The 14,014-nt window shown below is 50.4% G+C and overlaps 1 protein-coding gene across 2 annotated transcripts; it reads left to right on the top strand.

Moving 5' to 3' along the window:
* Window positions 1-3,025: 3,025 nt before the first annotated feature.
* GALP (galanin like peptide) lies at window positions 3,026-13,683 on the top strand. Of its 2 annotated transcripts, XM_004061504.3 has the most exons (6): window positions 3,026-3,080; window positions 4,033-4,158; window positions 8,160-8,208; window positions 9,716-9,796; window positions 10,681-10,758; window positions 13,123-13,683. In XM_004061504.3, the coding sequence occupies exons 2-6, from the start codon at window positions 4,072-4,074 to the stop codon at window positions 13,176-13,178; spliced, it is 351 nt and encodes a 116-aa protein (XP_004061552.1). In that variant the 5' UTR covers window positions 3,026-3,080; window positions 4,033-4,071; the 3' UTR covers window positions 13,179-13,683. The 2 variants fall into 2 exon arrangements, with proteins under 2 accessions (XP_004061552.1, XP_063556993.1); XM_063700923.1 differs by lacking the exons at window positions 3,026-3,080; window positions 8,160-8,208; window positions 10,681-10,758; window positions 13,123-13,683 and having other exon boundaries at window positions 4,072-4,158; window positions 9,716-9,778.
* Window positions 13,684-14,014: the final 331 nt, after the last annotated feature.

Raw genomic sequence — 14,014 nt, forward strand, 5'->3', positions numbered from 1 at the left:
AAAAATTGAAAGGAAACTCCAAGGGGAAAAAATAAGTTTAAAAAGAACAAGGAGGCCAGGCACAGTGGCTCATGCCTGTAATCCCAGAACTTTGGGAGGCCAAGGTGGGAGGATCGCTTGAGGTCAGTAGTTCCAGACCAGTCTGGCTAACATGGTGAAACCATGTCTCTACTAAAAATACAAAAATCAGCTGGATGTGGCGGCGCACGCCTGTAGTTCCAGCTACTTGGGAGGCTGAGGCAGGAGAATCGCTTGAACCCGGGAGGCAGAGGTTGCAGTAAGACTCCATCTTAAAAATAAACAAATAAATAAAAGAGCAAGGAAGCGTTGTTTTTAGTTTCTTTTCAGAAGTTCCCCAGCAAATGTCTTTTCTACTCTCCCTGGCTGGAATGGATTGTACACAGGAACCTGGTACATGTGGGCGCCAAGGTACCTACCCACACTGAAGGAAAGAGAGAGGGAAGGATCTGAAGGAGATCCCAGTCTCCTTCTCACCCCTAAGGCCAGGCATAGAGTCCACACCGTCATGGCTTGTGGGGCGCCTGGAGGAGCTGCAGGCATTTAACTAAAAGCCAGCCAGATTCATCTCCAGCCAGAGCCAGGTGGATGCTGGGTCGGAAACTGCAGCGTCCTCTGAAGGAAAGGGTGCTCGTGTCCATAGCTCGCATTTACTAAGAGGGACACAGACTCAGTTACAGAAATGAGAAGAAAGATGGCCGGGTGAGGTGGCTCACACCTGTAATACCAGCATTTTGGGAGGCTGAGGAGGGCAGATCACCTGAGGTCAGGAATTCGAGACCAGTCTGAACAACATGGTGAAACCCCATCTCTACTAAAAATACAAAATTAGCCAGGCTTAGTGGCACACACCTGTAGTCCTAGCTACTGGGGAGGCTGAGGCAGGAGTATTGCTTGAACCCAGGAGGTGGAGGCTACAGTGACAAGAGATTGTGCCACTGCACTCCAGCCTGGGCGACGGAGTGAGACTCCATCTCAATAAAGAAAAAAAAAAGAAATGAGAAGAAGGTGACATTGTGACATTTCTCGCACCACACTTGAGTTTTGCGTGTGTGTGTGTGTGTGTGTGTGTGTGAAAGAGAGAGAGAGCAAGCTTTGGACCTACCCCATTTACTTTTCACAGACTAGCTAATGGGCAGTGAGGCAAGGACTTCCCACTGTTTCTCTGACCCTCCATTGGGCTCCAGGTAACCCAGCTTCAAGCTCTCGGCGTAGCCTCCTCAGTCCTGTCTCCCGTGCAGTGGGCGTCACTCCCTCCTCCTTTCTCCTTCCCAGCAAAGCCATTCACACCTTCTTGTCAGTTTGTCTTCAATAAAAGCTTCCCCTCCCCCTCCTCCCCTGCCCACTCCTCCCCCTCCTCCTTGTCGTCATCCTCTGGATGAGAAGTGAGGGACTTGGAGAAACAGCGGAGGGGGCTCCGGAGCCCACCAGGGTGTCTGTAATCCCCCACGTCGTCTTCTCACTCCATCCCTCTCCTGGGGTCTCCCTTTCCCCTTGGGATGAGAAAGGATGGGGTAAGGGCTGATGGGGATGTGCAAAGACAGGACAGAGATACAAGTGCCAGCCACAAACCGACGGAATGCTGGAAGGACCTTGGAGGCAATGTGTCCTCCACGGTGGAGAGGAGGAGACAGAACCCAGCCAGGACCAGGGCGTCCCCTCTGTCCCTTAGACAGCAAAGGGCAACGGCAAGAGTAAAACCTCTTCCAAGGTTCTTTCCTCTGGAAAGCAGGTGATGTCAGGGCAAAGAGAGAGAGCGCTGCAGAGACAGATAGATCAACACACATGACAGGAGAGAGACGCAGCAACGACACACTCCTTATTCGTTCACCCAACAAGTATTGAGTGAGCTCCGGGCACTGTTTTAGGGGCTGCTGTGAGGTTTCTCATCTTTGGTGCTATTGACTTTCGGGGCTGGGTCCTTCCCATCGGGGAGGCCTTTCCTGAGCACTGTGGGATGCTGAGCCGCGTCCCTGGCTTCCACCCACGAGATGCCGGGAGTCCCTCCCAAGTCCCAAGTAAAGATGTCTCCAGCCGGGCGCGGTGGCTCACGCCTGTAATCCCAGCAGTTTGAGAGGCTGAGGCGGGAAGATCACGAGGTCAGGAGTTCAAGACTAGCCTGGCCAACATAGTAAAACTCCGTCTCTACTAAAAATACAAAAAATTAGCTGGGCGTGGTGGCGGGCGCCTGTAGTCCCAGCTACTCGGGAGGCTGAGGCAGGAGAATGGCGTGAACCCGGGAGGCGGAGCTTGTAGTGAGCCGAGATCACAGCACTGCACTCCAGCCTGGGCGACAGTGCGAGACTCCGTCTCAAAACAAAAACAAAAAAAACGAACAAACAAAACTGTCTCCAGACTTGGTCACATGTCCTGGGGTGAGGCTGGGGCAGCATCGGGGCAGAGTCACTCCTGGTTGAGAGCTTCTGGGCTAGGGACGCAGCCATGAACAAGACACAGTTGACATCCCTCATGGGGTCTCCTCTAGCCAGGGTGGTAGGTGGGGGGCGGGGAGATAGACAACTCACAAGTAAACAAATAAACAGGGTCTACCGTGCAAGACAGAAGAAATGCAACTCAGCGAGGGAGCTGCAGAGGCTTGGAGGGATTGATGGGGGCAGAGGGGACAGGGCTACGGAGACACCAGTGGCAGGTGGAGACAACCAAGGAAGACACAGGTCAAGGCCCAGACGCAGATAAGAGGGAGGGAGGGAGCCCTCAAATAGCTGCAAAGCCTGGAACATGACAGCTGGAAGATAAAGGGACACAGAAGGAGGGGGAAGGGCAGGGTCTACCAGGGGAAACCAAGGCACAGCAGCATTTCCCGCGATGAGGTGTGTGTTCTGACCTCACAGACCAGCGTTTGAAAGCCCCTGGAGTGGATGACTGTTCCCCCACCTCCATCCTCTTCACTCCCTCTCCCTCCCTTCTTCCTAATCCCCTCCCTTTCCCCCCTCCCTTCTATTGTCTCCTCAGAAGGCATAAAAGCTCAGGGGGCGTGAAAGAGTCCAGGCGCTGGAGCGTGGAACCAGAGAGAGCTGCGGAGAGCTGCCAGCTGCACCGGGGTGAGAGCCTAGGCCAGGAGGGCAGAGGGGTGGATGCCAGCTGCACCGGGGTGAGAGCCTAGGCCAGGAGGGCAGAGGGGTGGAGGGAGTGAGGGGCTCCTGGGAGAGTGATGGGGGGCTTGAAGGGATGGGGATAACAGGAGAAACCCCAGCATTGGTGGCAGGGAAAAGGTGAGGGGCAGGTAAGGGGACGGAAAGGTTTGAAGATGGGGTGGTGGAGGCAGTGGGGCAGAAGGCATGGGCGCTGGGGGACCAGGTCGGTCTGATCCGATGATGGGAGAAGGAGAGGCTTAATTCCCCCGGAATTCTCAATTTTTTTTTTTTTGAGACAGAGTCTCACTCTGTTGATTTACAGGCGGTGGCCCATGCCTGTAATCCCAGCACTTTGGGAGGCCAAGGTGGGTGTATCACTTGAGGTCAGGAGTTCGAAACCAGCCTGGCCAATATGGTGAAACCCCATCTCTACTAATAATGCAAATATTAGCTGGGCATGGTGGTGGGTGCCTGTAATCCCAGCCCCTTGGGAGGCTGAAGCAGGAGAATCGCTTGAACCCAGGAGGCAGGGGTTGCAGTGAGCCGAAATTGTGCCATTGCACTCCAGCCTGGGCAACAAGAGAGAAACTCCATTAAAAAAACAAACAAAAACAAAACAAACAAACAAAACACAGTAAGGTAAGAGAGATGGCAGGTGAAGCGTTCTACCCGAAAGAAAATCATCACAGAGCACAGGGCAATTTCTGGAGGTGATGAATAGGTTTTAGTTCCTTGGTTGTGGCAATGGTATGGTGGTTGCTTGCACACGTCCAAACTCCTCAAGATGTGTACATTAAATATGCGCCATTTTTGTATCTCGATGATGCCTCCATAAAGCTAAAAAATAAATTCCTCTGTCCTTATCGGAAATGCACCTGGCCCCCGCTTCGGAAAATGACTGGCCGCTCTCTCCTTGCAGTGTGTTCCGCAGCTGTAGGCACCTGTCGTCCTGCCTTCGATGGCTCCTCCCTCCGTCCCCCTGGTCCTCCTCCTCGTCCTCTTGCTGAGCCTGGCAGAGACTCCAGCATCCGCACCTGCCCACTGGGTAACGCCTCCCTAAGTTCCTCGGAAACAACAGTGTCCCCAAATCCCTGCCCTCTGGGAAGAGTTTTTAAAAATGCTTCTGGCTTGTGTCCAGGGTCCTGGGGAAGAAGCTCAAGTCCTGAAAATATGTGAAGAAAGTCAGACACCCACCTCATCTTGGCTGTGGGGATAGAACAGAGTATGGGTGAAAAATACAGGGTCAGGGTTCAGGGTGCCCAAAGCTAAAACCTCCTCATGATGAGCATTGCTCAGAGATGCAAAAATACGCCTTTGGAGGCGGAGGCCGGTAACTTTCACACCTATTTTTCAGCCTGTGTGAGAATTAGCTGGAAGGAGGCTTAAAGTAATACCGGGACCCACCCGCAGGGTTTCTGGTTGGGTGAGTCTGGGATAGGAGCTTGTCCTGGGACCACACCTTGTTGTTGTTGTTGGTTTTTTGTTTGTTTGCTTGTTTGAGACAGAGTCTCAGTCTTGCCTCTGTTGCCGAGGCTGGAGTGCAGTGGTGTGATCTCAGCTCACTGCAACCTCCACCTCCGAGGTTCAGGCAATTCTCCTGCCTCGGCCTCTCGAGTAGCTGGGACTACAGGCGCCTGCCACCATGCCCGGATAATTTTTGTACTTTTAGAAGAGATGGGCCAGGTGCAGTGGTTCACGCCTGTAATTTCAGCACTTTGGGAGGCTGAGGCAGGTGGATCACGAGGTCAAGAGATCGAGACCATCCTGGCCAACATGGTGAAACCCCGTCTCTACTAAAAACACAAAAATTAGCCGGGCATGGTGGCACGTGCCTGTAGTCCCAGCTACTCAGGAGGCTGAGGCAGGAGAATCACTTGAACCTGGCAGGCGGAGGTTGCAGCGAGCCGAGATTGTGCCACTGCACTCCAGCCTGGGTGACAGAGCAAGACTCCATCTCAAAAAAAAAAAAAAAAAAAAAAAAAGAAGAGATGGGGTTTCACCATGTTGGCTAGGCTGGTCTTGAACTCCTGACCTCCTGGCTTCAAGTGATCCACCCGCCTTGGCCTCCCAAAGTACTGGGATCACAGGTGTCAGCCACGGCACCCAGTCTGGGACGACACTTTGAAAACCTTTGATCACACACCTCCACAGCATGGGCTGTAGAGGCTGGGTTGAGTTTGAAATCCGGGATCTCCAGCTGTGTGACTTCAGTCACATTGCCTAACCTCTCTGGTCTCTGAGTGGATCTTCTTTGTCCAATTCCAGCACTGTGAGAGTTAACAGTTAACTCAGATGGCAGGCAGCTCTCATTATTTAGCCAAGAGGATTAAATAATTAAGACATGTTGGTCCAGGGATACACAGTTTCAGTTAGACAGGGGAAATAAACTAGATCTCTGGTACAGGATGGTGGCTGTTGTTAATAACAATGTGTTGTATACTTGAAAATTGCTAAGAGAGTAGATGGATGTTAGGTGTTCTCACCACAAAGAAGCTAAGCACATGATGTAATGTAGAGGGTAATTACCTTGATGGAGTCACTCCGCAGTGTAGCCATATTTCCACACGTGTTGTGCACCATGCCTGCATTTAAAATGCAGTTTTTTTCTAACAACAAAAAATAGAGGCCAGTCCCAGTGGCTCACTCCTGTAATCCCAGTACTTTGAGAGGCCAAGATTAGAGAATTGCTTGAGCTCAGGAGTTCGAGACCAGCCTGGGCAACATAGTGAGAATCTCCATCTCTTAAAAAAAAAAAAAATTAACTAGGTATGGTCTTGCGTGACTGTAGTCCGAGCTACTTGGGAGGCTGAGGCATGAGAATTGCTTGAACCCAGGAGGCTGAGTTTGCAATGAGCTGAGATGGCGCCACTGCACTCCAGCCTGGGCGAAAGAGCAAGACCCCATCTCAAACAAAAACAAAAACAAGAAAGGAAAAGAAAGAAAAGGAAAGAAATGCTAACAACAACAACAACAACAACAACAAAAAAGAGACTCCGGCTTGGCATTCAGCTGCCCTGAGTTGGGATAGCAGCTCTCCTCCAGGTGCTGGCTTGGTCTTTGGCAAGCTATTTGTTTCTTTGAGCCTCCTTTTTTGCTATATAACTAAGGGATAACGGAATCCATCCTATAGGGATGTTCGAGGAGTTTTGACAAGAGCTAATGGGTGTGGAGGGTTTTCTCAGCGCTTGGCGTTGTGTGAAACCCGTGATGTGAATTAGCTAATTCTACCCCACAATCCTTTGCAGTTGGTTCTATTTTGCTACTTCCCATCTTACAGAGTGGAACACTGTGGCTTAAATATTCAGTGCACATCCTCCTTAAGAGTTTGGAATCTACCGGCCGGGCACGGTGGCTCACGCCTGTAATCCCAGCACTTTGGGAGGCCAAGGAGGGCGGATCACCTGAGGTCAGGAGCTTGAGACCAGCTTGGCCAACGTGGCGAAACCCCCTGTCTCTATTAAAAATACAAAAATTAGCTGGGCCTTGTGGCAGGTGCCTGTAAGCCCAGCTGCTCAGGAGGCTGAGGCAGGAGAATCACTTGAATCCAGGAGGCAGAGGTTGCGGTGAGCCAAGATGGCACCACTGCACTTCAGCCTGGGTGGCAGAGTGAGACACGAGACTCCATCTCAAAATAAATAAATAAATAAATAAAGAGTCTGGGATCCACCTGGGTTTGAGTCCCAGCTGTTCTTAGTGTGTTGCAATTTGTTGCAATTTGCCTAATCTTTCTGGGCCTCAAGAGCCTCTTTCTTTCTTTTTTTTTTTTTTTTTTTTTTTTTTTGAGACGGAATTTCGCTCTGTGGCCCAGGCTAGAGTGCAGTGGTGCAATGTCAGCTCACTGCAAGCTCCGCCTCCCAGGTTCACGCCATTCTCCTGCCTCAGCATTCCCTGCCTCAGCTGGGACTACAGACACCCGCCACCAGGCCCGGCTAATACATATATATATATTTTGTATTTTTAGTAGAGATGGGGTTTCACGTGTTAGCCAGGATGGTCTCGATCTCCTGACCTCGTGATCCGCCAGCCTTGGCCAAGAGCCTCTTTCTGATGAAGCTAATAGCAAGTTTACCTACTAGGGTTTTTGGAGGAAGAGCCTCTTTTCTTTTTTTTTTTTTTTTCCTTTGAGACAGAGTCTCACTCTGTCACCCAGGCTGGAGTGCAGGGATGAGATCATAGCTCACTGTAGCCTCAAACTCCTGGGCTAAAGTGATCCTCCCACCTACAGGTGTGCGCCACCATGCCTGGCTAATTTTTGTATTTTTTGTTTTGTTTTGTTTTATTGAGACGGAGTCTCACTCTGTTGCCCAGGCTGGAGCGCAGTGGTGCAATCCCCGCTCACTGCAACCTCCACCTCCCGGGTTCAAGCGGTTCTCCTGCCTCAGCCTCCCAAGTAGCTGGGATTATGCCCAGCTAATTTTTTTATTTTTAGTAGAGACAAGGTTGGCCAGGCTGGTCTTGAACTCCTGACCTCAGGTGATCCGCCCACCTCAGCTTCCCAAAGTGCTGAGATTACAGGCGAGAGCCACCACGCCCGGCCTAATTTTTGTATTTTTTGTAGAGGCGAGGTTTCGCCATGTTGCCCAGGCTGGCCTTGAACTCCTGTTCTCAAGCCATCCTTCTGCTTCGGCCTCCCCAAATGCTGGGATTACAGCATGAGCACCACGCCCAGGCTTAACATATCTTTAAAGTGTGCGACACCGTATTGCTGGCTGTGGGCACGATGTTGTGCCATAGATCTCTAGGACTTCTTCATCCTGCATAACTGAAATTATACCTGTTGAAGAATAATTCCCCATTTCTCCTTCCCCCCAGCCCCTGGTAACCACCTTTCTCCTCTCACAACAGAACACTTTAAGCTTTCTTTCCAGGCCAGTTGGCTTTGTCTCAGGAAGTCCTCAATTTCCTCATCGGTGGAATGGGGATTGAAATGAACCTGCTCCATAGCCCAGTGGGAAAGTCGTATGACGACCCACATCACCCCGCACCTGTGGGACGCCTGCCCCCCTTTCTGTCTGCTTGAGTCTTGATTTCTGCATCTCTCTCCAGGGACGAGGAGGCTGGACCCTCAATAGTGCTGGCTACCTTCTGGGTCCCGGTGAGTGAGGCTGCGCTCAGCTCTCCATCCCTGGCCTGAGTCTGCCTGGTTGCTGCAGGCAGTGAGTTTGTGACTTGTAAAGATGCTCACCCACATTCACTGAGGCCCATGGATTTATTTGCAGATCTGTCTGGAGGGTTAGTCTAAGCAGAGCGATGGGTGTGTGGACTCTGGAGCCAGAGCCTTGGGCCCAAATCCCAGCTCTGCCCCTTGCTTGGTTTGCAACCTTGATCTCTCTCTCTCTCGCTCTCTCACTCTTTCTTTCTTTCTTTCTTTCTTTTTTTTTTTTGACAGAGTCTCGCTCTGTTGCCCAGGCTGGAGTGCAATGGTGCGATCTCAGCTCACTGCAACCTCCGCCTCCTGAGTAGTTTAAGCGATTCTCCTCCCTCAGCCTCCTGAGTAGCCGGGATTATAGGTGCCCAACACCACGCCCGGCTAATTTTTGCATTTTTAGTAGAGATGGGGTTTCACCATGTTGGCCAGGCTGGTCTCGAACTCCTGACCTCAGGTGATCCACTTACTTTTGGCCTCCCAAAATGCTGGGATTACAGGCGTGAGCCACCACACCTGGCTGCAACCTTGATCTCCCTATGCCTCAGTTTCCTCATCTGTGACAGTGGGTGTAATGATGGCCCTTACATCCTAGAATGTTGTGAGGATTGAGTTATTAATAGAACAATAGCTGGTGTGTAGTGGGTGCTATATAATGATTGGCTGCTATTCTTTGTCTCTCTCTCTCTTTTTTTTTTTTTTTTTTGAGAAGGAGTTTCGCCTTGTTATCTAGGCTGGAGTGCAATGGCGCCAATCTTGGCTCACAGCAACCTCTGCTTCCCGGATTCAAGCAATTCTCCTGCCTCATCCTCCCAAGTAGCTGGGATTACACGCATGCACCACAATGCCCCACCGGCTAATTTTGTATTTTTAGTGGAGACGGGGTTTCTCCATGTTGGTCAGACTGGTCTTGAACTCCCAACCTCAGGTGATCCGCCCGCCTCAGCCTCCCAAACTGCTGGGATTATAGGCGTGAGCCACTGCTCCTGGCAACTTTTTTCTCTTTTCCTCCATTTGTCTCTCCCCATTTCTCCAGTTGCATCTTCCCTGGGCAATAGGTGTGCCCATGGCCACGTGCTGCATAGTGAGCATTACATCCATAAAATACCGAGATTCCCGTGGTGCTCAAGGTTGGTTTCAGTTTGAGCTTCATTCAGGGAAACCCAGGCTGCAGAGACAGTGTGGCAGGAGCAGAAAGAACGTGAGATGTGGACCCAGACCTAGGTGGGTTCAAGCCCCAGTCCTGCCATTAGCAGCAGAGTAATTTTGAGCAAGTGACCGCTTGCAGCTGCACGATTTCCCCACCGGTAGGTAGGGACGGTCAACACGCACCCCGTCCAACAGACTTGGTGGAGGCGCTGCGTCCAGTGAGCCATGCTGTTGAATTGATGGATTATGTGTTTCTTCAGTTCTACTTAACCGACCACCTGGTCTTGCTCTCTCCATCCCTACCCAGTCCTCCACCTTCCCCAAATGGGTGACCAAGACGGAAAGAGGGAGACAGCCCTTGAGATCCTAAACCTGTGGAAGGCCATCGGTGAGTGAGCGGGGAGTTAGACGTCTTCTCCTGCGTCCTCCTCTGCGGGCTCTCTCCTGGCTTTGGAAACTGGTAGATGTGAGCTCCAGCCCTCACCCTGCCGCTTACTATTTGGGGGGCCCTGGGCAAGTGATGCGTTTCCTTCAAGCTTCTGGGCCGTCACCTGGAGCCCCAGCTTGCTTTAATGTTCTTTTGTTACCAACGTGAAATTCTGAATCCTGTTTGAACCATGGGCCCCATATTTTCTCTTTGCATCAGACCCCACAGAATTCCTCCACTTTGAAATGACATAAATGGAATAATCCCATGATTTAGTTGTATGACTCAGTGAGAAAATGCACATTAATTTCCTAGAATTGTCTGGCACATGGTAGAAATGGAATGGTTTGGCTGGGCATGGTGGCTCACGCCTGTCATCCATACTCAAGCCTCCGAGTAGCTGGGATTACAGGCACCTGACACCACACCCAGCAAATTTTGTATTTTTAGTAGAGATGGGGTTTCACCATGTTGGCCAGGCTGGTCTTGAATTCCTGACCTCAGGAGATCTGCCCCCCTCAGTCTCCCAAAGTGCTGGGATGAGCCATCGTGCCCAGCCTTATTTATTTTTTAAACTTTTATTTTAGGTTTGGGGGTACATGTGCAGGTTTGTTATATAGGAAAACTTGTGTCACGGGCGTTTGTTGTACAGATTACTTCATCACCCAGGTACTAAGCCGAGTACCCGGTGGTTATTCTCTCTGCTCCTCTCCCTCCTCCCCCCGCTCCACCCTCGGGAAGGACCCAGTGTCTCTTGCTCCCGTCTCTGTGTCTGTGTGTTCTCGTCGTTTAGCTCCCACTTGTAACTACGAACGTGTGTGTGAATGTTGTATTTTTGTTTCTAGACGGGCTCCCCTACTCCCACCCTCCACAGCCCTCCAAGAGGAACGTGATGGAGACGTTTGCCAAACCAGAGATTGGAGGTAAAGCCAGGAAACATGGAAGAGAGACACCGACAGGAGAGGGGGAACAAGGAAGTGGCAGGCAGAGCTTAGAGGGTAAAGGAAGAAAGGAAGGAAACTGGAACCAACCAGGGACCTCCTCACCTGTAACCACAGCCACTACCCCGACCACTCAGCCTCGACTGTGAATCCCCATCCTGGCCTCGACTGCTCCCTTCACCTCGATTCCTTCACTGCAAATCCCACCTCATGTTCCAACTCTCATTTCCCAGCCTGCATCTAGCACTTTTGCAACTAGGACCCCACACCCAACCTTGATCTCCCCCAGTATCACCCCTCAAGCTTAGCCTCAGCTACAACATTGACGTCAAACCTCTCACTTTGACCTCATGGTTCAATTTCATTTATTTATTTATTTATTTGGGATGAAGTTTTGCTCTTGTCGCCCAGGTTGGAGTGCAATGGTGCGATCTTGGCTGACTGCAACCTCCACCTTCCGGGTTCAAGCGATTCTTCCGCCTCAGCCTCCCGAGTAGCTGGGATTACAGGCACGCACCACCATGTCCAGCTAATTTTTGTATTTTTAGTAGAGACGGGGTCTCACCATGTTGGCCAGGCTGGTCCTGAACTCCTGACCTCAGGTAATCCACCTGCCTCGGCCTCCCAAAGTGCTGGGATTACAGGCATGAGCCACAGCGCCTGGCCTCATGGTTCATTTTTAACATCAACCTCTCTCCTAAATAAGATCTTTATTTCCAGCATTCATTCTTTTTTTTTTTTTTCTTAAGGAGTCCCTCTCTATTGCCCAAGCTGACGTGAAGTGGTGTGATCTTGGCTCACTGCAACCTCTGCCTCCCGCGTTCAAGCGATTCTCCTGCCTCAGCCTTCTGAGTAGCTGGGATTACAGGCGCCCGCCACCACATCCGGCTAATTTTTGTATTTTTAGTAGAGACGGGGTTTCACTATGTTGGCCAGGCTGTTCTTGAACTCCTGACTTCGTGATCCACCCGCCTCGGCCTCCCAAAGTGCTGGGATTACAGGCATGAGCCACCACGCCAGGGACCGTTGTATTGTTCACTGCCTAGCACAATGCATGATGCATAGTAGGTACTTGGTAAATATTTGTTAAATGAATGAATTAAACTATCCAAACACAGCCTTCAGCTGCCACCTTCCCACCCGATCATGAGCTCAGCAGATGCCCAAACCCCAGCTTGTCCCACCTTCCTTTAGTTGGATGTTCGCCCCAACCCCATCTCCTTCTTCAATCCTTTTTTTTCTTTTCTTTTCTTTTTTTTTTTTTTTTTGAGATGGAGTCTCGCTCTGTCGCCCAGGCTGGAGTGCAGTGGCGCGATCTCGGCTCACTGCAAGCTCTGCCTCCTGGGTTCTTGCCATTCTCCTGCCTCAGCCTCCTGAGTAGCTGGGACTACAGGTGCCCACCACCACGCCTGGCTAATTTTTTGTATTTTTAGTAGAGACGGGGTTTCACCATGTTAGCCAGGATGGTCTCAATCTCCTGACCTCGTGATCCGCCTGCCTCGGCCTCCCAAAGTGCTGGGATTACAGGCATGAGCCACTGCGCCCGGCTCCTTCTTCAATCCTAACTCAATTCCTGGAGACGCCATGTCCTTATTTCAACAGCACTAATTCATTTCAAAAGCATGTACTGGACAATACTGGGTATGATACGCTCCCTGAATTCACTAATTTCCATCCTCACCTCGATTACATTCTGACTCTTGAAAACACACACCATCACCATGTGCCTTCTTAAAATGTGGGCGGAAAGGGAGAATATGTGGGCAGATGAAAGTAGAGAGAAGGGGCCGGGCAGGGTGGCTCACGCCTGTAATCCCAGCACTTTGGGAGGCTGAGGTGGGCAGATCACCTGAGGTCAGGAGTTCAAGACCAGCCTGGCCAACATGGTGAAACCCAATCTCTACCAAACATACAAAAATTAGCTGGGTGCAGTGGCTCGCACCTGTAATCCCAGCACTTTGGGAGGCCGAGGCTGACGGATCACAAGGTCAGGAGATCGAGACCATCTTGGTCAACGTGGTGAAACCTCGTCTCTACTAAAAACACAAAAATTAGCTGGGTGAGGTGGCGGGCACCTGTAATGCCAGCTACTTGGGAGGCTGAGGCAGGAGAATGGCGTGAACCTGGGAGGCAGAGCTTGCAGTGAGCCGAGATTGTGCCACTGCACTCCAGCCTGGGCGACAGAGGGAGACGGAAAAGGAAGGAGAGAAGGAAAAGAAAAGATTGTTGGATCTTAGAAGAACTAAAGAGATCTTCCTCCCCAGTTTCATTCCCAACCTCAAGAACCTGGTTTGGGGAGTGATAGTGAGAAAAACCATTCAAAGTTTACCTCTTTCTCTCCCACAGATCTGGGCATGCTCAGCATGAAAATTCCCAAGGAGGAAGATGTCCTGAAGTCATAGATGTCTTCAAATCCCTGTTCCTATCCTTCTTCTCCAGCTCCTCCTGCTCCCTCTGAAACCTTTTCTAGGTACCCTATGCTGAGACTAAGATCCTGAAGTTAAATACCCAGGTCTCATGAAGACATTGTAAAGCATTTGAATTATTCTAAAAAATTTCTGGAGTTTCCTAGGTCTTATTGATTCATCCTTGAAATCAGTATAACGTGTTATTAATGGAACCAATAGTAATTCGAGGACTAGTTGGGAGATTCTGGGGTAATCAGGGAATATTCCTGCAACACATTTAAAGGAATTGTGTTCTTTTGGAATCATCCCAATTATAACATGAGCTATTGCATAATACAAATAACCCTCTTAAGTCTGAGAGTCTGTGTCTTTATTTGAAAAGATTCTTCAAATTGCGTACTTACTCCTCCATATTCTTTCAACCCACATGAGTCTCCTCGAGAAGTGAGGAGAGGCAGTTTGGAGCAGAATGGAGAGAATAAAATGTTTCTTGTCAAACACTCCATTTTTTCCCTTTTAATTAGTCTGGGAATTTTTTTAGGGGTAGCAGAATCCAGGATGATGGGGTCAGGTGTGGGACTGGGAAATCCAGGATGACAGAATCAGGTAAGGGACTGGGAAAATATAACCTATTGGAGGCAATCCATTTTGGATTATTGTTTTGCTGAAAGTTTTACTTTCATTTTGGATTTGAGGAGTCACAGGAAAAAGAAACCACAGTATTACACTGAGGCAGGGGAATCGCTTGAACCCGGGAGGCAGAGGTTGCAGCGAGCCGAGCTTGTGCCATTGCACTCCAGCCTGGGCAACAAAGTGAGACTCAAAGTAAT

Source organism: Gorilla gorilla, chromosome 20 (assembly GCF_029281585.2).
Source record: "Gorilla gorilla gorilla isolate KB3781 chromosome 20, NHGRI_mGorGor1-v2.1_pri, whole genome shotgun sequence".
Classification (NCBI taxonomy): domain Eukaryota; kingdom Metazoa; phylum Chordata; class Mammalia; order Primates; family Hominidae; genus Gorilla; species Gorilla gorilla.

Excerpts from the sequence above, each read along its gene's own strand:
- GALP (XM_004061504.3), top strand. The coding sequence starts at position 4,072 with ATGGCTCCTCCCTCCGTCCCCCTGGTCCTCCTCCTCGTCCTCTTGCTG. Across the intron at positions 9,797-10,680 it reads AAACCTGTGGAAGGCCATCG|ACGGGCTCCCCTACTCCCAC; the intron begins GTGAGTGAGCGG and ends TTTTGTTTCTAG. Across the intron at positions 10,759-13,122 it reads TGCCAAACCAGAGATTGGAG|ATCTGGGCATGCTCAGCATG; the intron begins GTAAAGCCAGGA and ends TCTCTCCCACAG.